We start from the raw sequence: 24,929 nt of genomic DNA, 5'->3' as shown, positions 1-24,929 counted from the left end.
AACTAAATAAAAATCTCAATTTAAAGGTTTAATATATATATATATATATATATATATATATATATTAATTATAAAAACAACTTTTGTGTGAATTTTATTAAATTAATCTAATATTATAATATTTTTACATTTTTGTTAGATTTTATATTTTTTTATTGTGTTTGGAATTTTATTTGTTTTATTAGTGTTACAAGTTTTCTTCTCTAAAAAATAATAAAATTAATAAAAAAATTATAATCAATAGTTATATTAAATATGATATAAAAATATTAATTTAAATATAATAAAATTACAATATATTAAACTATCTAAAAAATATATAATTTTATATTTGTATATAAATGATATTGTTTCTAAAAAATTAATTAAAATTTTGTATAAAGTCTTGTATGATAAAATCAAACACACTTTAATCTTGATTCTAATCCAATTAAGATAGATTTTAAAGACCACATTTTTTATATTCCACTTGAGAGAAGCTTTTAAAAAGAAACTTTTTAAAAAATGAGTTAAAGTTATCTATAACTATTGGTGAAGTCGAGAAATCTAAAGAATATTCATAACACAGACCATCTTTAATTTACATAGACAAAACAAAAATTAAGATAGACACCCAGTTTTGCAATTTTCAAAATTAAAAACCCACTCCCTAATTAATTACTTTGTTTTTAGAAAATAGAATTTAGATCAGTTGAAACACATATCGTAATCATATAAAACAATTTAGAAAGCAAACAAAAACTGAAATTAAGGTAGTACTTGTACTTGTAATTTAACATAAATAGAAAGTATAAAGCAATAGAAGAGAGATACTAAAAAGTGGATGGAATGGTGGAATAGGACTTCACATGAGAAGCAATGATGGAAAGTTGGCAATAAGATGAGAGTGTTCTAAAAGAAGAGAAAAAGCATAACACAGAATTTCGATTTCAAGACATTTACCAAAAAACCACCACTGCCTCCAACATCATACAGATAAGGTACCAAACTCCTCTCATGTCCCTTTCCTTCAATCTAATCACAATCCACACCTTCACGTGCCCTAATTCAATAACATCGTATTTTCTTACATTATCGTCCAATAGTAAAAATTATTATATATCTATTTATTTATATATATATATATATTATAAAACTCTTACTATTTTTCCCACTGCACTATCAAATAATGTTGATATGATATGATACTCCTAGAACTTTCATAAAATATCTCTCACCCATAACATGCACATCTCAAACTTTGCTTTCTTTTCCCATCATATGAAAAAGGGAACCAATAACTCTGCTGCAAAGAAATGGAAAAAATAAGAAACATCTTAGCTCATTGCATGTGCTGCCTTCCTTCATTGATAATAACCGGCACACATGCATAGTTTCTTAATATCTTCTCACATGATAGACAAATTTAGTTACAAACTCTTAAAGAAAACTTACATGTCATAAATTAGAGAAAAATAAGACAAATTTGAAAAAGAAGATAATAATAATATTATTCTTTAAATTTTGAAAGCAAATAAATATAATTATTTTAACTAAATCATATTAATCTTTTTTATATGTTAAATGATATTTTATGTTAAATAATATTTCAATTAATGTTTATCAAAATAGACCAGATCCAATCCGGTCTATCCCACTGTGAATTGACTATTTTAGATAAATAAATTTATAATATTTTATTTTTTAAAAATATTTTTTTCTTTATTTTTATTTATAATATAATAAAAAAATATTAACTGACTCATCATAAATTCAATCCGATAAACCAAATTCTTAATAAATTAAGTTATATAATAAGTTTTATTTTTTTCAAATTTAACTCAACTCAAACTCATATTCCTTAAAATATAAATCAAAAGGTTTAATATAACTAAATTAAAAATTATATATTTTTATTTTAGAATTTGAAATAAAAACAAATTTTAATTTTACATTCGAATTGAAAAACGAAAAGTACATTTAATTTATAATACTAATAATAATAAATCAAAGACGAATATATTGTAAATAAATTGTAAATAAAAGTGGAGTTGGTAGAAAAGGTACACTAAACATCAATATTCTTAATTTTGTGCTCTTTTATCATCGTCGTCACCATTACATGCTGCTGCACCTTCTCTTTGGTTTTCTGCATGTGGGACCACCTGTGTCCATGTGGAAATCACACGTTAGTCTTTTTCCTCATCCATATATATCTCTTCGACAAAATATCCTTATCTTAATAATTTAAACTATGCATGCACAAGACCATTCAGAGAATCATGTGAACCGATTAATATATAAATAAATGTACATATTATTTCATATTTTAACAGTTGGATCATGATCCGGTGGCTGGAAACAGCTTTCATCTTCACAAAGGCAAATTTACTACACCTGATCCTGCGATGAGTTGTACGGCTGAGATGATCTTCTCCTCGGTCTTCTCATTGTTGGACCCATTGAATCTACTGTAAGAACCAATACCCGATTTAAATTATAATAAAGAATAGAAAACAGGGACACAAAAATAAGTGGATCGTCAGATCATTTTCATCAAATAAATACATTGAAAAACATCGCTGTAAAGCTTAAAAGAACTTTTCTAGAAAAAAAAAGCTTTTAATTAATTGACACAAATAAACTACCAACATTTTGTTTGCTTTAATTAAATTCTTAAAAAATAAATATCCACTCTTACTAAATCTACCTACAAAATCCACAATTAATCCAAAATAAGTCTGCCATAAAATTAAGATTAACTATTTCAGTAAATATAGTTTGTGTGTTCAATAACATTATAATATATATATATATATATATATATATATATATATATATATATATATGAACAAAATTATATGTTATAATGTATTATTCTTAGTGTTAACGGCAAACATTTACTGTGTATAACTTTTTATCTTTAATGTAAAAATAAAAGTAAAAATAAAAATGGCATTCGATGGTGGGGCCAGATGGAAAGAGAAAAAATCATTCAATGTCTACAAATATCTAAGAAGCATATTCGTTGTTTTTGACACCGGTTACGTGCTGTTTGGTTTGGGGCTTTACATCGTCAACCACCGGTCCACCGCCACCACCGTTTTTATCAAAGTAATAAAAGAAATAATAACATGCAGCCAAACGCTGTCTTATGACTATCAGAACTCTCCTCAGCTCAAACAAACCCAATCCACCGAATCCAAAGCAACGGTAATAACAAACCGGTGGAAGCTAAAAGGCGCCGGTAGTTAAACTTGTGAGGGGTGCGATCACGTACCTGCGGGTGAATGGAGTTTTCTGGTGCGGCGTCGGAGATGCGGTTTCAAATCCAACGTGGAATCGGAGGTGTCAGGGAGGTCGCGATCGAGGCGCAGGAAGTGGCGCGTGAGAGTTGCGGCGCCTTGGTTTTCAAGCATTGCACGAACGAAGGCGGCTTCCATGGTGTTGAGGAAGTGCACGTGCTTCTCCTCCGTCCAGAACGACGGCGTTTCTGTCGCCGGCGGCACGTGCGAGGTGGAGTTCATTGCGGCGGCGGTGGTGGCAGTTTGTTCGGAGATTCCTAGGTGGAGGGGTTGGGGTTTTATTGAGAGAGCTTGTGGTTGGTTGGGTGGGTTAATGAGAGTGAGAAAACAGAAATAGCTGAGATCAAATTAGTATTTTAATATGACAAAAATGAACTTAGCTAATATGGAGAGATAAATACATAGAATCAAATGTAGGTAGGATGCATTATTAATATATTATTATAGAAAAATATTATTCTTAGTGTATATATTTTTTTAAATATTCTTTTTTAGTATTGGTTAATTTATTATACATCACAAGTGTAAGTAAGTATTGTTGTTTATTTTTTATTGATTACAAGTGAAGTGAAATTCATTAATTTATGTATGTAAAAAATGTAATTAAAAGAAAATATAAAAATGTTAAAAAGACAAGATGACATTGCTAATGATGATGCAAATTCACATATTATGGAGTTAAAACTTTAGTTCTAATAATAAAAAACAGAAAAAGAAAAACATATATATACCGACCGAACTAGTTCTAAGTTGTCCTTGTTTTACGAAAAAAATCATGATATTTAATAGATTTTAATATTTCGCCTTTGCAATAGAAGGTATGTAATAATATAAGTGTCAATGTTGTTATTAAGTAAAATTTCAGAATATAACATTCAAAAAGATACAAATAACATATTATTTTGGTGTAAAAGTGAATCAGTTTAATTACAAATTAATTTAAAATAGTCTTTTTGAATATTTATATTATTGCTTTGGAATGTCACTAATTTTATTGTTGAATAATTTTAATCTTAAACCTGATTAAACCATCTTGAATTAATATAATTTTCAATCAATTGTTTTCATTAAGAAAACTTAAACTGGATAGTTCGGTATCACTCAAAGAGAAAAGAAAAAACATATTGGTTAAAAAAAGTTAATTAAAATAAGCATCTTAGTCTGTAAAAACTGTAAAAATAAACATGGGATGAAGGATAGAGTTATACAAATCTATTATTTTTTTTAATTTATAAGTCTATTAAAGCAATTAAACCAAAGAATTTCAAAAAGAAATAATATTGTAAACTTTTGTATACGTGTAATAATGTAATCAAAGCATTCTCTTGATGAATGGATATTTCCCTAACTACAAAAAAAAAAAATCTTATTTCATCCTCCATACAAATATAGATTATTATTCATCAACTTTAGTTAATTAAATTTTTTGTAACTTTATTTGCATTAATGAATGGTAAGTGACAGTCAATAGAAGCGCGAGTAGCAATTGGACACACCGTACTCGACTGGGTAGGTTTTGAAAGGTGCAAAAGTTACAAAATATCTCTGACCTAATGAGAGTGAAAGAAGATATTTTGGAGATAAATGAAAATATATATTTAATATTATATCTTAAAATTCTAGAATGTAACTTAATATTTAAATGATATATTTTAGACATTAGTTGAGAAATAAGAATAAGAGCTCGTTTGCTAAAGCATAAAGTAAGAAGCATATTTCAAAATATATAAGAATAAATTGAAATTATAGTAAACGTCATACCTACATAATAACTTTTAAAATGCTTAAATATATTTTTAATCATGCAATATAAATATTTCTTATTTCCAACAAAAATATTAATTCGTTTTAAATTTCTTGTTCAAAATAAAGATTAGTTTAAGGGAAAATATAATTTAAATAATTATAATTTTTATTTATACTATTAAACACAAATAAACACTATTTTGTTGTATTTTTTAATTGAATTTTTTAATCTTTTAAGAAATAAAAACAATTTATTTATTCTTTATTTTATAAAAATAAATATTTGAATAACTTTTTAATTTTAAAATAATTAAATGTTACTCTTGTAAAGATAACGACTATATACATTTTTTTTAATTACTTAAAAGTAATTATTTATTTATTTAATAAAATAACTTCTCTTCTTTTCAAAGTAATTAGACAATTTTTATTTTAAAAACAATGGTTAAATAATTTTTTAATATTATTTTTATAAAATTATATATATATATATATATATATATATATATATATATATATATATATATATATATATATATATATATATATATATATATATATTAATGTTATAAAATTGTTAATGCAAATACACAAAAAATACTCATCTTCTCTGGTATATGTAGTTTAATTAAGTAATTCAAATAATGTAATCGTATACTATATCTATTTTTTATTTAGTAATTTTGTTTTAGTGTTGTATTTTCTATTAAAAGTAACTATAATATTTTATATATATTTAAAACAATTTATTTTCTAATGTCATAAAGAGTTTTTATTACAGGAAAAAATATACTTTATATTTTCAAAAATTCTAATCCTAATATATTAAATTAAATGTAATACAGAAAAATAATTATCACGTTTTTATATTTAAACAATTTAAACTAAAATAAATTAATTTTATTAGTAATACATTAATATATTTTGGGATTAGTAATTCTTTATACATAAGGAGATGGAATTTATAAAATTTGAGGAGATTTAATAAAATGATATATGTATTTTATTTTTATTAATAAAAGGTAATGATGCATCCACATTTTAATTTGAATCACATACTTTAATTTGAAAATCACATACATATATAAGATATTTTATTAACATTTACGAATGAAGTATCTAACTTATAGAACAATAGTATTTTAACGATGATAATGATTTATAATTTTTTATTTTGATAACTTTATATATATATATATATATATATATATATATATATATATATATATATATATATATATATATATATATAATATTTTATTATTTTCAAAATAAACGGATCGGCATATCAAATACATGTAGTATATCATATCATGTATCACAGGTAAATTATAAATATGTTTCATTAAATAAATTTAAGAAAGAAATTATGTTTATTTTTAAAAACATATAATCTCAATCTTCTCTTACTTGTCTCTAAGTTATCTCACACTTTCAATCATACACCATCTTGACTCAACTAAGTGTTTGACTCATATAAAAAAAAATACTTAGAGTAAGAATTGAAGGAGGTTATTGTGTGTGGATTCAACTTCATGGTTAAACTTATATATAGATGATTGGCTCAACCCCTTTAGTTGTCCTTATTTTTATAGGTTTTTCTCAATTCGATCCCCATTTTATTAGAATTCCCAATTTTATCCTAAAAATACAAATTTGAGTCAATTGGGCCCCTGCCGTTAAATTAGCTTGACGGGGTTAAGTTTTTATGAGTTGGGACGTTTACGTGGCCATTTTTTGCCACATCACTCTTGTCACGTTAGCGTCATATTCCCCAACAGCAAAAACCCTAATACATATTTCGAAATAGGATTTAGGGTGGCTGTGCGATTTGGTGATAGCGACATTGGAGCGCTTCTGTGTCGCGGAGGAGGGGTGGTTGTTCGTTGCAAGTGCGTTTCTGGATGAGGAGAGAACTCACAGTGGAGGTTGAACGCCGAAGAGGGGATTACGATTAGGATATTTGGTATCTGGTTCACAATAAGATTGATTGTTTGTAGGTTCCTGGATCGTGGTGGTACGAGAACACTCACGGTGGCTGCTTGAACGTTTGCTGGCTTGGTGGTGTTTGAACGACAGCGAGAGAGGTTGTGCGATTCTAGATTTCTTGGCTGATTGATTTTCTGACTTGTGGTGGTAGATGGTTTCACAGTGGTGAAATGTTTTCAAAGAAGAGACAGTGGTGGAAGGAGATAGAGGCGTTGTGGCGGTCTGGGGATGGCGCGAATCACGACCATGAATCTGGGTTCTCTCTAGTTGTTGAAGGTGGTGGCAGATGATTGTTTATGAGTTGCGTAACGACGACATTGATGCGCCACTAGATGGTGGATGCACGAAGAAGGTGGTGTTGATGGTGGCGGTGCATCGAAGGCGCTACTGGCGTTCTTACAATGGCTTCACGATTGCGGCACAACAAGGTGGTGACGGCGACATGGTAATTTGTACAATCGAAATGGTTGCAGCGCAACAAGGTTAGGTTCAGAGCTGAGATACAGGTATAGTTCAGGCATGTGCCGGATAATCTGTACAATCAAAATTTTGGTGCAGATCTTGATCGAGCGACCAATGAACTTGTTATCAGAGTTCAACTTGATGAGGCTATTTATTTGAAGATAAACAACAAAGTTCCAGATCTGAGAATGAAGTTGGATCGTAGTAATCTAAATCTTCACTATGGATCAAGGTATTTTCCTTTTACTCTTAAAAAATCAACTTTATGGGACCCCTGAAATACACTCTTCATTAGATTATCATCTTATAAATTCACTTCATTCTTAGTTTCTTACTTAAACTAGTGACAGTGTTCAACATTGATCTAATGTCGATATAATCTCTGTGGGCCTATGGAATGCTGCCACCATAATTGCAGGATTTTTCTTGCTCCATAGACAAAATTGGACATTTTGAAAGTAGTAAAGTGTTATCTATGGATGACATAGTGTATGATCATTTTGAAAGTAGTTTTAATTCTTACTTCATTTCAGATATTCAAAGTAGATTCCTTATGCTTATGAGAGGCTACTCTTGGATGCCAAAGGAGAAAGAAGACTCTTCATACGCAGTGTCAAGAGTGATGTGGCAAAAATTGGCCACGGCAACGTCCAAACTCATAAAAAATTTAACCCCATTAAATTAATTTAACGGTAGCAGCCCAATTGACTCAAATTAGAATTTTTTAGGACTAAATTGAGGATTCTAATAAAACGGGGATCGAAGTGGGAAAAACCCATAAAAATAGGGACAACTAAAGGGGTTTAACCTAGATGATTTACCCTATTATACAATTTTGATACAGTGGTCCAAACCCCAAACTCTCTCGCTTAGTGACTCTACTCACTAGGCGAATCCAAAGATAGTGATCCAAACCCCTCAACCACTCGCTCAGCAACCCAACTCGCTGAGCAAATCCTGAAATAGTGACCCAAACCCCTTGACCTCTCGCTGAGCGACTCCACTCGCTCAACGAGTCTACATAATTCTACAGCACGAAAACTGCAGAATTATCACCCCAAACCTCTCTTAACCAATTGAATATATTTTTTCCAAATTCTAACCCTCCTAGATCATGTTTCTAACCCTCCTAGATCATGTTATATAGTCAATTAAACTTGAACAAATGTGTCTAAACAATCGTAAACTCATTTTAAAGTGTTTACTAACCAAATTAAACTTCAAAAATCCACCAAACCTCAACTTATAGACCTAAATTGAAATCTACCATTTATGGTACAATTTCAATCAACTTAGGGACTCAAACAAGTCCCATATGACCTACCAAGACTATTCAAAATGACCATCTGCACACAGAACTCCTAACTCAAGTTTTCACTACTCCACTTCCTCAAAAACAAGTTTTAAACCAAACTTAACTCTACATATTCACCACCACACACTCTTAACTCAAATCTCTCACAAATAAAACGTCGAACATGTCCTAAAATAATTCATAACCAACCCCAATTGCAACCAGCAAGTTCACCAAATTCTTTTTCACCATTTCACCATTTAAGACCTCATTTTTAGACCAAAATGACCTACAACCAATGGTAACCCTTTCTTCCACAATGCAATCAACACAATTAACTTCATCAATACATAATTCAACATCAATAACACATACAAGAAGATTTTACATGTTATAAACCATTCATCATCACACAATTTATCATTATTATCACAAAAATACAATCAAATTCTCGTTTTCTCAACCTCTTCATACATACACACATATACATTCCCACTTCTTTCAACACAATCACAATTTAAAATAAAGATTCTAGCTTCCCTTACCTTACACTGACGATATAAAGCTCTATTAACACCCGGTTACTTCTCGCACAAGGAATTTCTAGAAACACCTACGAATCACCAATTGGCGATTGGAGACAAATCTTAGAACCCAAATTGAACCAATAATCAAGGAAGAAGATCACTTGATACGTGCAAAACAGTTCCTCTTTGCATGGTTAAGGATCAAGAAAAGGAACAAGAAAAGGCTCTAAGCACCAAATTAATCAGATAGAATGATAGACCTTGACGTCGTGATCGTCTAGACACCTCCTGATCGTCATATAGATGACTTGAGATCAAGAACTCTTAAAAAGAAGGTAAATAACTCTAGAAAAGTGATTTCTAAAGAGATGATACGTTTTAAAATAATGAAACTCGTTTATAACAAAACTATTTATAATAAAACCGTTTAATATTAAAATAATCGAGTCTCACTATTTTTAGACTACTACCACTTCTAAAAATATCATTTTATGAGGTTTTACATATATTATCTTAATGATTTTAATTAATACATTTAATTTTTAGTAGTTAATAATGACTAAAGAGTTACAAAATATTAGAATTTAAAATTAATAAATATCCTATATTGAATAAAAGTATATGAAGTCATATTTATATAGATTAAAATATATTTAAACCAATTTAAAATATATAATATTATTAAATAATAAATTTTAATTCATTTTTCGTACTTTCTTTGCTAGATAACAAAACCCTCTATATTTGTTCTAGTAAATATTTAAACTTTACCAATCAATGTGGTAAAGGTGTTATTTAAAGAATCTATGAATAAATTTTTTATGGAACACATATTTATTATTTTTTATTATTATTAATTTTATTAATATCTTTTATAAAAATCTTGTGTGCTATGGTTAGATGGTGACATGTGGCAACATAGTATTTCAGACCCTTTTATCTTATTATGCTGTGGTCCATTTTTTCGTTTTTGATTTGGATTATTGCAAAGAGCCCATAACGGCCCACTTTTCAGTTATAGATTCACTCTGTCACAATCCTATTCATTTAGTAAATTTATATTTATTATTAGTGAAATTACCTATATGTCCATATTTATATTATGTATGAAGTTTTTATTTATAATCATATATAAAAAAGATAAAACATGTTTAAAATGTAAAAGTACGTTATTATAATACTAATATATAAGAGAGATACACTGCACAATAATGATTTTTTTAAAAAAATGATTTTCAGAATTTTTGCTTCTTTACTTGTGTATCTTGTCCCTTCCAATTCAAATTTATTCATTTTTCCATCTCATGTACTTTGCATTCTACCATTGAATTATATGTATGAATGACATTTATCATAGATTCAATTATGAATAGTTTGCTTATGAATATTGTTAAAAGTGTTGATACATTGTGGTGTCTAGTTGTGTAATATTGTGATTTGAAGATATATAATATAAAAATTGAACTTTTTATAAGCAATCTATGCAAAATTAAAAAACAAATCATATAAAACCACATTTTAATAAATGTGGCTTTAATTGAAAGACAACATTATATAGGCGTGGTTTAATCTTAATGTGAAAATTTTTGTCTATTGTGATGATACTAAGCAACAGTTTTAACAATGTTGTCATAGTAAAAACCATGGCCTATTACCTATGTTATGCTCACTTACACCATGCTTAAAAAATCATTGTCTAAACCTTAGTCCAAGGTTTTTATGGTTTAGGCCACAATTTTTTGTTACTGACTAAAGTGATTTTTATTGTACTAAACTTTATATTAAATCTTAAATAAAAAATTATAATTGAATATGAATTAAATTTTAACAACAAGATATATTATTATTATTATTATTATTATTATTATTACCAAATTAAGTTAATGCAATTAACAAATCAATTTCAAAAGATTATATAGTGTATCATATTTATTAATTAAAATGATATATTTTAAGAAATAAAACTATTTAAAACAAGGATATTAAACAAATTATAAATTTAATATTATAATTTAAATTATTCATTTAAAATTTAAAAATATAATTTATATAATATTCTTTAGGTTTAATGTCTCAATAGGTCTCTATTTTTGTTCAGAATTTGCAATAGGTCCCGCGTCTCAATTGGGTCCTTATTTTTGTTAATTTGATGCAAATAAATCCTTTCCGTCAATTTCATCAAACGGCGTTAATGAATGTGTGACGTGGCCTTACACGTGTCAATACTGTCCTCAGGCCACGTCACACATTCATTAACGCCGTTTGATAAAATTGACGGAAAGGATTTATTTGCATCAAATTAACAAAAATAAGGACCCAATTGAGACGCCAAAAAATAAAGAGACCTATTTCAAATTCTGAACAAAAATAGGGACCTATTGAGACATTAAACCTATTCTTGATAAAGTCATACTCTTATACCCAAAATTTCAATAGCATAATGTCTAACATGTAGAAATTCCAAAATTTAAAGGATATAATTTATTGAAGATCAAACACACCTGACTCAATACCAATGTCTTACAAAAGAACTAATCAATGCAAACAATTTCAATATATTAAAATATAATTCAATGAAACATATGCGTAATCTATTTTTCAAACATATTCAAACCACATGTATAATTCATATTTGAAATCTATATAAAAGAAAAATCAAATGTGCCACATATAATTTGTTCTTACTCTAGAACATGTAGAATATTTTTGCTCCATTATAAAAACATGGTTGTTGCAGGATACAAACTAAAAGATGAACTAACTATCTAATTAAAGTGATAATAATAACAAACAATATATGAATAAATTCACCACAAATTTACCTATACTAATAGTCACACATTAGATATATAAAATTTGGCTGAAGGAATAATATTAAGTTTAGATTAAGAGATTAACACTTGTTATAATATATGTTTTAATTAACAATCTACTTATTTTTTAGGAAGTTAGATGCAAAATACACGAATAACTAGAAATTATGCATAGCTTACCAAAATAGATTTCCAATTCCAATCTATTAATTGTTTCCTATTTTATATCTCAAAACAAAACTAGTTTAAATAATAAAAGTCAAAACACTAAAACACCCCGATGAGAAAACAGGAGTTCATATATTTAATTGAGAAAGGTGTAATATGTAATAAAAATGAGAAAACCAGTGATAAATTAAAAAAATTGATCGTCATATATATTTTTAGAAAATAAAATTTAGATTTTTTTTTTATAATTCTACGCTCTAAAAGTTAAAAAAACTGTTTTTTTTATAGGAATTCGTATACATGTCTCCATTGTTTACAGTAGAATTGGGATATATATCTCCGTTATATTGTCCTTTTATGGAATATATTAAGTAAGATTATCTAAATTTCATATTAATTCTTAATAAATATTGTTTAATATTTACAGACCATTAACTCTCACAAATATAACTTTAATTTTCATTATATTGATAATTATTTCTCATCTTTAATATTCATTAATAATTACCTCACACTTAGGTTTTTTAAGTTCTCATTATATGGATAAGTATTTCTAATATTTAATTGAAAATAAAAATATTTCAATCAAAATTTCAAAATAAATAATTCTATAATAATGGTTAATTTAAAATTATCATATTTTTTGAGACTATATATATATATATATATATATATATATATATATATATATATATAATTTATCCCTGGTTGTAGATGCTTATTAATAATTCAAGGTCATGCTTTGATCCGTGTTATTGTACATACTTCTTTTATTATAATATTGTGTCATTTTTAACCAATTTTTTTGAGTCCAAGTATCCCAAATAAAATAATAGAAATCCACATACACCACCATGCCTTAAATTAACCTTTATTAGAATTATTCATTTTGAGATTTATAAAAAAAATCTGATATTGTGATTCTTGACGACAAACTAATTAAGAAAATATTTTTTATTAAATTAACCAAAAAAGTATAAATTAATTTTAAATCAAGAATAATAAAATTTAAATTTCATTTTCAAAGATTAAATAAGTCGTACTTTATGAAGGAAATTTATGGTATGATATCATATTACTAACTCGTGATTAAGATGATCTTCTCATTGGGCAACCACACAAACTCACGCGTCAAAAGCTTAATTACACTGTCTCTGTGTAAATGACTAAGTTTGACCTAATTTCCTTAATTAAGACAAAACGAAAAACACGAACAGTATCAAAATCCATCCGAGTTTCGAAGAAGTAATATACATACATCCCTCGCATGCACCCAGTTAACGTTTTTGGTTAAATAGAATGCCTCTATGTTTAGGTTCAACTTGGTCAAAGTTAAGTAGAGACGATTGCTAACTTTTTATAAATATTTTTTTTTCTATTCCGTATAAGATAAAAACTATTTTTAACATTATTTTGGTAAACTTTAACATCAATTATTTGAATTTTAAAATCGAAAGAAAAAAATTTAGATGACCAAAGGGCAAGTTAGCATATTAATTAGGATTAAAAAATTGTAAAAAAGAATAAGAGTGTTGAAGAGAGTCAATTCAACTTATGGTTCATCGAGATAAAATGAGTTAAAGTCAATATAATGGATTGTTATGTGAATAAGAAAATTTTCAATTTAACTTGATTTTCAATGAGTTAGTGATTCAATTAACACATGTTTCATTTTCCTAGCTTACTTTTTATATTGTAGTACATTTACTTGATTCATCTATTTATAAGTATGCATAGTGAACGTGTTTTATCAAGTGGAATGAGGTAATGATGCATACCTTGAATACATTACAAATCAAATTTATCTTTAAACATATATGAAACCATAATGAATCTTTCTTCAATTTTGCAGCGCTTTAAGAGTATATCTCCTATACTAGAGGACACAATTAGGCAGATAAGACAGGAGTGAACAAATTATCTTCTGCAAAGATGGAGTTAGGAACAATTTTATTTGTTGTTGAACATTGCTTAGTTTTAGTTTAAGTTTATATCTTCATAGTTTGGTATTGGATTATTTTGTACATTAAGTAGAAGTTTCTTTATACGAAACGCATATATACTATACTATATTATTCTATTATTAAAATACCCTTAACCTTAAAACTTAAAATCCATGATATACTAGGATATTTTTATTTACTAAAACTCGATACACATTGCTAAAATATATCAACTGAAAAACAGACATTCCCAAGTTAACAAACCTATATATATTATAGTGTATAAATTTAGTTAATCTTTGCATATTAGGAATGAAAGGGTGCACGCGCTGTGTTTTTACGAAAAGAAGAAGCCGCATAAATTTGAATGTTTCTACATAATGTGTTTTCAATTATTATTATAAGCATGTGTTAAGAGATAAGTGTCAAAGTTTTCAACTGAGCGTGAGATTCTAAGTTGACTTGTTAAGTATCATTCTAGATCACGGAAGTCCCAATTAATTGTTCTAATCATTTACAGCATGCTAAAACTTAAAATCTGAAGAAAAAAAACACGCGCATCAAACAATAACTCGGGTAAAAAAACACACCATTAACGTTTTTTATTTTCAAATTAGAGTTTGTTTTGATAACATTATTACAAACAACTTCTTTCTTTTTAATCTGATTATGATTTTTAGTTGCATCTCACTGTTTAATATATATTTTTATTTCATTTACAAACTAATAATATAAACCTCATTCGAAAGATTTAAATTTAAATTTATTATTAATAGTTCAACAACGTCTAATATATATATATATATATATATATATATATATATATATATATATATATATACTAATTACCAAATTACGAGTTTTTCAAAATAAAAACAACTCCTATACTAAATATCTATAAAAAATTATGAAAACTACTTCGTCGTATTCTTACTTACCAAAGGTCTATCATCACTTACCTCACTGTCTGCTCAGTAATCATCGCAAAAATTAACAAAATACAAAAGAATACACGATAAGCCAGTGAACAAAAATACTTTCCTAAATTATTTAAAATTTCTAAATTATTTAAAGTATGTTATATATAGAAACTAAACATGTATAAAATACATGTCACGCGTATTAATACAAATAGTTGATACTAGACGTAATTATCTGGACATATATCTTTGACATTGGGCTTTATGTAGGCGTACACTTGTAGTAATAGTTATACTCTGCAAATTCATAAATAAAGGGGTTATCACCTTACTATTTACAAGATTAGTCTCCTTTGCATCTTGGACAACACAATCCAATGACTAGGACTTCCTACGACTCTCACCACATAACACATTGTACTCTATTTGAGTGTAAATAGTTATTAGAGTTCAGAATACCTCCTTATTGGCCTCTCATATGTTAATACTTACACTAACAAAACCATAATCAGTTGTCTTTAGATTAGAACCAACAATTCTAAAATAAACATTTACCAGATCACACATTAAGCATACTGAAAGAGAATATATAAAATGGAATTAGACTCTATAATTTCGCTCAACAAGGATATCTACTCGCTCAACGAGTAGTGCTTGAATGTCCACTCTTCCAGAGATCAGATAGCTCCCCCAATGAAATAAACAGTAGAACTCACAAATTTAAATTCTTCTAAAAGTTTTACAACGTGACTTGTCTCGCCCAACCATTGCTAAGTCAGTGTGCTCTCACTAGTAAAAAATCGCATTTTTAAATCGCACATTATGCTTTGGTTTTTTTGGAACCGAAGCATATCAAAACGTGGTGGCAGTTTTCTAATTTTTAAACCACTATATGCCTCGGTTGTTAAGCAACCGATGTCTAAACGGAATACTACCTCAGTTGGCAGAATGGACCGAGGTATATACATCAGGTGAAAGAGATACTGCCTCGGTTGGCAGATCGATCGAGGCATATAAGGCTTTCTATTAACACTTGGGCTTGGACCGTGCAAATCTTCAAGCCAAGAAAACCTAGCACCTCTCCCATTTCCCTTTTATTTTTCTTGCTTCTTTCTCTTCTCTACGCTCCAATCTCGCTGCTTCCTACTTTAAGTGCCCCTGCCACGCTCCAATCTCGCTGCTGCCTGCTCTAAGTGCCCCTCAACAAGAGCTCAAAATTATTTTCATCCAAAGTTCTTCACACATTCCTTGAGCAAGAGCTCAAAATTCAGCTTTTGCACTAGAACGTGATACTCCTTGACGTCTAAGGTCATGTATAACACAACGAACGCTTGCATAAACGTCCATTAGTTTGGGTGAAATTATGTCGGCACAACATTTAGCCCACATAGGACGCCCATTTGAAAATCTTCGAAAGGTATATGAACGAACAAAAACCCACTTCATAATATGGTATCGGAGTCATGGTTAAGAGCCTATCCTAGCGATATTTCTTGTTTCTTGGGCATTTTTATTCCACCTGTTGTCGGGCCCAATTTCTACTATCATGCTCGAGATGTCTATACCTTGACGTGAAGGAGGTGTGTTGGAAGTCCCACATCGACTAGAGATAAAGCCAAATTATAATATATAAAGTGAGGTGCAAACCTCACCTTACAAACCGGTTTTGTAGGGTTGAGTTAGGCTTAAAGTCCACTTCTTAATATGGTATCAGAGTCATGGTTAGAGCCTATCCTAGCAAGTTCTATGTGGGCATTTCTATTTCCACCCGTTGTTGGGCCGATATTGGACCACCCAATTTCTACTGTCACGCTCGAGATGTCTATACCTCGGCGTGAATGGGATGTGTTGGAAGTCCCACATCGACGAGAGATAAGGCTAAATTATAATATATAAGTGGGGTGCAAACCTCACCATACAAGCTAGTTTGTGGGATTAAGTTAGATTTAAAAACTTACTTTCTAATAACTTTTCCCAACAAGTATATAGCGACTACCAAGTCAATAACTCTTTGACTTTGTCCATGGTGTATATTCTCGTCCAACAAGTTTACATAATTTTACAGAACATAATTATGTACATTTATGCCATTGCAATCCTATCAAACAGTTCAACAACTAATCCAGATGCAAAAGCATACCAATTTTAAATTACTTTTTTAAATACACTATCAATTATAGGTTCTTACATATTTATATTATTTTTAATTTTTAAAAGTATAATTACTAAGATTTGCACATAAGTCATACGTTTAATAGAAATAAGAAAATTAAATTGAAAACAATGTTAATTTTTATGAGTTATAATTAGAGCTGTCAAATCGGGTAATCCGGCCCAACCCAACCCGACCTACCACGAGTTGACCACTTAGTGAACCAACCCAATCCGACTCATTTATTAGCAAACCAAAAAAATTTGAATCCGACCTGACCCACCACGGGTTGGTGGGTTAAACGGGTTGGCTCATTGGCTCACTTAACTTTTTTTCACTCTCTTCTTCTGAGATTCTTATAACATGTTACTTTTATCGATCAAATTGAAATAGTAATAATTAGACCAATTGATATAAAAGAAAATGAAACAAAAGAACTCTATTGTTATATATTCTAAGCTCTTAAGCATAAAATTTTGTCAATTTAGTTTAATGAGACATACACAACCGTTTGACCAAGAAACTACATATAGCCGTTAACAAAAATATATAGCAGAGGGGAACTTTTGGATAGGCACCGCAGCACGAAAAGCTCTACTGCGAAGTAAAGGTTGTGTTTTTTGAATAATTAATTTAATTAATTTGATTTCAATAAAAAAAAAGGTGGGTTGGTGAGTCAACCCGACTCACCCCGGGTGAGTCGGGTTCTTAGCGAGCCGGGTCAAAATTGGCTCACATAAAAATTTTCATATTTTTTTCCAACTCAACCCGGCTCAAACCCGTGGTGAGCTGGGTTAGCTCACCGATTTCAACTCCTTTTTGGCGACACTAATTATAATGTTTCATTTTTATTATATATTCTAAATAAACCCTTCGATCTAAGTAGGGAAATTAACAATTAATAATTACATCAATTAAATGGTGTGTCACTCAAGAAATTGACTGATTTACTCACTAGAAAAACAAATGGTTTTTTAACTCGCACCATATGTTTTGGTTTTTACAAAACCGAAGCTTATAAATATGCGGTGACATTTTCGTAGTTATGGCGAACTTATAGGCTTCAGTTGACTGGGAACCGAGGCAATACGACCGTTCGACTTCGGTTCTGCTCTCAACCGAGGCAGTAACCGAACGTTTTGTCCACTAATATGCCTCGGTTGTCTGGGGACAAAGGCAATATGACCGTTCGGTTTCGCTTCTACTATGAACCAAGGCAATAACCGAACGTTTTGTCCACTAATAAGTCTCGGTTGTTTGGGGACAAAGGGAATATGACCGTTCGGTTTCGGTTCTGCTATGAATCGAGGCAGTAACCGAACGTTCCAAGTTAATTTTGTCCACTAATAAGTCTCGGTTGTCTAGAGGCAGAGGGAATAGGACCGTTCGGTTTCGGTTCTACTATGAACCGAGGCAATAACCGAACATTCCAAGTTAATTTTTTCCACTAATATGCCTCAGTTGTCTGGGACAAAGGCAATAAGACCATTCGATTACGCTTCTGCTATGAACCATGGCAATAACCTAACATTCCAAGTTAATTTTGTCCACTAATATGTCTCGGTTGTCTAGGGACAGAGGCAATAGTACCATTCGGTCTCGGTATTTTACTTAACCGAGGTAATAGCCCTTGCGTAAACTAAAAGCGAACGCATTTTCTGGCGTAGTGTTCTTCCTCTTCCCTTTCGCGCCTCCAAAGAAGTTCTTCTCTCCAACCTAGGGTTCTTCTTCCTCTTGTTCTCTCCGTTCTAATTCGCGGCAAAGGAGGTTTGATTCTATTTCCAATCTCTTCTCTCTGCCATTTTATCTTTTTCCCCCTTTCTCACTGGTTCTAGGTTGGTATTGCAGAGAGGGGAAAATACTCATGGCGGCGCGAAGCTTGTGGGTTTGCGATTTAAGCTCGTGGTCCTTCTACAGATTTTTGGTTCTTGTGGTTTGCAGGTTTTATGGCATCCCAGATGGAGATGTGGTGGTTGCAAGTTCTCGCGTTGAGTGTCGCGATTTTTACGGCGGCGACGGCCTGAAGTAGGCTTTGTAGCATGACAGTGGTGGTGATGCTTCACGGTGGGGATGGCACGATGCAGTGGCGATGGTGAGGTCGCACTTGGGTTCACGAACCTGCTGGGAGAGGCGCTTACGTGCGAAGCGAGAGTTCCATGGTTGATGCGTCAATGGAGGAGATGACGCGGCTAGGGCTCGGCGAGATCGAGAACCGTTCAGCGAGGACGAGCACCGTTCGGCGAGGACGAGAACTGTTTGGTTCAGTACGAATCGAAGCCTAAAGTCTAAAAAAAAAACACCCTACTGCCTCGGTTACCTAAGAACCGAGGCATAATCCGACCGCTTTTGACCTCGGTTATTAACCGAGGCAAGAAACCTACCATTTTTTGCCTCACCTATATATGCCTCGGTTGTAGAACCGCTGCCTATAAGCAAAAATAACCGCTATCGTTTCTCCTTACTGCACTAGTGACTTATAATATTGATATTAACAGTAACATACGAATATACAAAAGAAATACAATAATTAAAATAAAACATATAATTGTTATAGTTTATCTATAATACTGTATTAAAGCTAATTAAAGATAAAATATAAACTTATAAATATATTTTAATCAATAAAATTAAAATTTTAATTTAAAGAAAATTTGACAAAACGATATCAATTTATATTTCTACGTAATTTGTACCTTTTTCTCTTTATATTATTTTTGGATGTGCTTTAGTACATCAGTTTTGATTAAAAGAAAAATAATCGATGTTTGTTTTTATGAATAAAATAAAAAAATGTATTATTTTTGTTTATCAATGTTTATTTCTATCAAGAAAAATATCAATGTTTATTATATTTGTATTTATAAACTATAAACATGTAAATTTTCCTTCACAATTCATTTATGATAATTAAGTATCACTTATTTGGCGTAAAAAAGCTAATGGATTATTATTATTTAGGCTTTTTATTGTTTTGTTTTCTATATATTTTTTTAATTAATTAATTTTTTTTATTATAATGGTTCAATTGAGTTGTATTTTTGAAAAAAAAAATTATTTTTTTGTTGTTGCTAAATTGGTGTTCATTTTCTCTGAAATTGACACCTACAAAAATTTAAGTTTATGTCAAAATATAAATAATTTTTTAATTAAAAAGTATTATGTTTAAAAATTAGAAAATTTTTAAAATAAAATATAATTGAGATTTTGAGTGTGACATACCTATATTTAAGAAAAGATATAATGCTAAGTTTTTTTAAAATAAAAACTTAATTTACTAAAAAATAAATATAAAAACTATGATTAATCAAATAACTAATGACTAAATTACTCGTTAAATATTTATTTTAGACAACAAAGGTAGGATAAATAAATGAAATTGATTGGACAGAAAGAACTGTATTTCTGTTTCAAGCATGTGTCTGTAAGTTAGTACGATGTCGACCATGATTCAGATCTGGTTGTATTCAAACATCAATTAGTACTATGAATTGAACAATAAAATAAGTATTGCACCCATAATCATGAAACGTGTTTCTTGAACAAATTCTCCACAAACACGTAAGTTATGGTGATGGCTTGTAACAGATATAAATACCTCAATCCGCATTGATAATTAAGCATCAAACTAAACAAAATGTCGACCTCTATGCATGAAAACTCTTCACACTGGTTGTTCCTCCTATTGGCTACCTTCATTATCCTCTTTGTTTTACGTACTGTTCTAAATTTTTTATGCAAATGGAATAACAATTCCATCACTACAATCGCCAGAAAAACCTCACCACCATCTCCTCAAAAGCTTCCAATAATAGGAAATCTCCACCAACTTGGCATTCTCACTCACCGCACTCTCCATTCCTTTGCTCAAACCTATGGCCCTTTAATGTTACTTCACTTTGGAAAGCTGCCAGTTCTTGTGGTCTCAACGGCGGAGGCAGCTCGTGAGGTTATGAAAACCCATGACCTTATTTTCTCCAACAGACCACATCGTAAGATGTTTGATATCTTCTTTTACGATTCCAAAGATGTGTCATCTGCTCCATATGGCAACTACTGGAGGCAGATAAGGAGTATTTGTGTCTTGCATCTTCTCAGTGCAAAAAAGGTTCAATCCTTCGGTGCAGTGAGAGAAGAGGAAATCTCCACAACGATGGATAAGATTAAACAGTGTTGCTGTTCTGTGACGCCTGTGAATTTAACTGATTTATTTTCAACAGTCACAAATGACATAGTGAGCAGAGCTGCTCTCGGAAGGAGATACAGTGGAGGAGAAGGGAGTAAGTTTTGGGAGCCAATGAATGAGATGATGAAGATGTTGGGTGATCTAGTTATAGGGGACTGTATACCTTGGCTTGATTGGGTGGGAAGAGTTAATGGAATGTATGGTAGGGCAAAGAGAGTGGCTAAACAGCTTGATGAATTTTTTGATGAAGTTGTTGATGAACATGTAAGCAGAAGAGGGCATGATGTGCATGATGATAATGATGATGATGATGAACAGAATGATTTGGTGGACATTTTGCTGAGGATCCAAAAGACAAACGCCTTGGGGTTCCAGATTGATAAAACAACCATTAAGGCTATAATCCTGGTACGTAAGATTAATACAATGTGGTATCTATCTGTATAAGTTCTTAATATACAACCACTCTAACTTCATAAAATCTTTACTTTTCTTAAACATCATTTAGTTCAATCCTTAATATCAAAGAAGATGTGAGAAAAGTCTTAAGATAAGCTGTCGGAAGTTTACAAATCTTAAACATCAATCCAGAGGTTTATTCATTAATTTTGTATTTCCAACATTCATAAAATATTAGAAATAACCTCTTTATACTGGTGAGTTCATTTTGTTGAATATGTCCTTCATGGAATTTGAAGGTAGACAGTGAAATTGACAGTTGGTGGGTATTGTTTCAGGATATGTTTGTGGCAGGTACTGATACCAGCTCCTCAATCCTGGGATGGATAATGACAGAACTCTTGAGGCACCCAAGTGTGATGCAGAAGCTTAAAGATGAGATAAGGAATGTGGTTAGTGATAGAACTCGCATAACTGAGGAAGATTTAAGCAGCATGCCTTATTTGAAAGCAGTGATTAAAGAAAGTTTTCGATTACATCCCACAGTTCCCTTGTTGATGCCAAGGGAATCCATGGAAGATGCCAAAGTGATGGAGTATGACATTGCAGCAGGGACACAAGTAATAGTGAATGCATGGGCAATAGCAAGAGATCCTTGTTACTGGGAAAATCCTGAAGAGTTTGAAGCAGAAAGATTCTTAAAGAGTTCAATAGATGTGAAAGGACATGATTTTGAAGTGATACCATTTGGAGCAGGAAGAAGGGGTTGTCCAGGAATAATGTTTGCCATGAATGTGATTGAGTTGGTCATAGCAAACCTTGTTCATCAGTTTAATTGGGAAGTGCCAAGTGGAGTAGTGGGGGATCAGACACTCGACATGAGTGAATCTGCAGGGTTGACCAGTCATAGAAAATTTCCTCTCATAGCATTTGCCTCCTACCATGCATAAGTTGATGTCAAAGATAAACATAGTACTGGAAAGAAAAATAAGGGACTATATTCTCAACATTTATAATAAAATCTAGGGTTATAATAGGTTAGTTTATCTAGTTATTCTTATTTTGTTATTGCAACTCTTTGTTGTCTTCAATTCGTACGTGTAAATCATATGTACGTTGATATGTACTCAGGATTTATTAGAGAAGTTGAAGACAGATTCTTGGATGTTTATTAAGAAATTAAACAGTACTATTCTACCAGTATATATGGTAAGAACAGGAACGATCGTGTACAATTTTTCCTGTCATTCAAGAGGATCTGCTTGTCGTAATTTTTCCTTTACATAATACTCAAAACTGCCTACATAAATCCCATCCCGGACTATATATATAATAGTTTGTTACACCACCCAACTGCATAAGGTTATAACACTGTAGTAAAATTTAACCGATGAATTATTATCAGCAAATTTAAAGTCGTCGGTAAATGAGCATTATCGATAAAATTATTGATAAATTGTACTATTTTATTTACGGACAGATTGTCCATCAAAATGTGAGAATTTTTTACCCCAATTTCACTTTCGCTGAACCTTAAAAAATTAACCTGGGTTGTATGTTTGGGTTGCATGGGGCTTGTATTGCTGATAATTTTCGGCTTGATTGTGAATCTCATGATGTAATTTCTGAAAAGGACAAAACGTGAGTATTTTCGTGTTATGTTTTTATGAGGTTAGAAATTGATTTTGGTGTTATACTTTTGTGCCTTTTTTTCCTCTCCGAACCAAGATAGTACTGTCTAAGCACTAGTGCAGAAAGGGGTTTTAACGTCCGATATTTTGGCCTTTTGACGTCCGCCGTACGCCCGACGTTTATGTGGGTGACGTCGCTCAGACGTCCGTTGTGGCAGGACGGACGTCTCTGTAAACGTCCGTTGTGTCAGCACGGACGTCTACATAAACGTCCGTTGTGTCATGACGGACGTCGACATGAACGTCCGTTGTGTCAGGAGGGACGTCTACATGAACGTCCGTTGTGTCTGGACGGACGCCTATATAAACGTCCGTTGTGTCTGGACGGACGTCTATATATACGTCCGCCTCCTCCCCCCTGACGTATACCTTGCTGAAATGTTTTAGGTAGGAGCTCGGGGGTGGACGTCCGTGTGTGCACTGACAGACGTCTATAGACGTCCGACTGTGCACTAACGGACGTCTACTGGGCGTTTTTTTTTTTAAAAATTAGTTTATTTTTTCAATAAAACCACACCTGAAAAGCAGAAAAATGTCCCAGAACAATTTTGCAATAATATAAAAATGCGTTTTATATAAACAAAGTTCTACTTAATGTGGAGTTCAATCCACTACCAAACTATCAACATAAAACTTAAACTAAAAAACTAAACAATGTTCAACAAGAAATATAACTATTCCTAACTCCATCTTTGCAGAAGATAAGCGGTCCACTCCTGCCTTATCTGTTTAATTGTGTCTTCTGTAATAGGCGATGTAGTCTTGAAGCGCTGCAAAATTCAACAAAGATTCATTATTGTTTCATATATAGTTGAAGATGAATATGATTTGTAATGTATTGAAGGTATACATCATTACCTCATTCCAGTCATCTGTAATGACTGCTCGAATGATGGTCTTAATCCAACACATCACATAGAAGCCACATTCCCATGAAATGAGAGTAGTCAACGATGACCACAATCAAATATGCATCCGGAGAACAACACAAGTACTGAACCGAAATTTTATCAATCTTATCCTTAAACTCCAAATGACATGGAATTGCAAATTATGGAAATTAATTTTCTCAAACTGTCCAATCGGACAATTCAAAATTTAACACAAACGATTAAAAGATTAATCGTTTGTCTTAAATTTCAAACGGGAACTAAGTGCCACTCAATGATTTGATACTTATATAATACACAACTAATACAGATATATTCAAAAGCCAATTACGCAGTCACATTTTACAGTAAAAAACGTGCATTCACAAAACTCAATTACATGCATACAAAAAATTTTCAACCAACAAGCTAACCTGAAAAGTAGATTCGAAATGAAAAGGATGAAAACGGAGGAGTGAACGGCCTAAA

General features: G+C 30.8%; 2 protein-coding genes across 4 annotated transcripts; one reads left to right on the top strand and one right to left on the bottom strand.

The window, feature by feature from the left end:
- Window positions 1-887: 887 nt before the first annotated feature.
- LOC148199696 (uncharacterized) lies at window positions 888-3,776 on the bottom strand. 3 transcript variants are annotated; one of them, XR_015785672.1, is made up of 5 exons: window positions 3,260-3,776; window positions 2,377-2,450; window positions 2,047-2,144; window positions 1,218-1,285; window positions 888-1,042 (listed from the first exon to the last, which is right to left on the bottom strand). XR_015785672.1 is itself a non-coding variant. In XM_088111926.1 (4 exons), the coding sequence occupies exons 1-3, from the start codon at window positions 3,504-3,506 to the stop codon at window positions 2,064-2,066; spliced, it is 402 nt and encodes a 133-aa protein (XP_087968052.1). In that variant the 5' UTR covers window positions 3,507-3,776; the 3' UTR covers window positions 888-1,285; window positions 2,047-2,063. The 3 variants fall into 3 exon arrangements, 2 of the variants coding, with proteins under 2 accessions (XP_087968052.1, XP_087968050.1); XM_088111926.1 differs by having other exon boundaries at window positions 888-1,285; XM_088111924.1 differs by lacking the exons at window positions 888-1,042; window positions 1,218-1,285 and having other exon boundaries at window positions 1,940-2,144; window positions 3,260-3,771.
- Window positions 3,777-20,932: 17,156 nt separating this feature from the next.
- Window positions 20,933-22,830, top strand: LOC124838435 (cytochrome P450 736A117-like). The gene is made up of 2 exons (XM_047314032.2): window positions 20,933-21,889; window positions 22,219-22,830. Exons 1-2 carry the CDS (start codon window positions 20,933-20,935, stop codon window positions 22,828-22,830), a joined length of 1,569 nt encoding a protein of 522 aa, XP_047169988.2.
- The last annotated feature ends 2,099 nt before the right edge of the window (window positions 22,831-24,929 follow it).

This window comes from Vigna umbellata, chromosome 4 (assembly GCF_029865625.1).
Source record: "Vigna umbellata cultivar VRB3 chromosome 4, Vumbellata_1.0, whole genome shotgun sequence".
Lineage (NCBI taxonomy): Eukaryota > Viridiplantae > Streptophyta > Magnoliopsida > Fabales > Fabaceae > Vigna > Vigna umbellata.
Note: the sequence above shows the minus strand (reverse complement) of the source record. Positions and strands in the feature narration are given on the sequence as shown.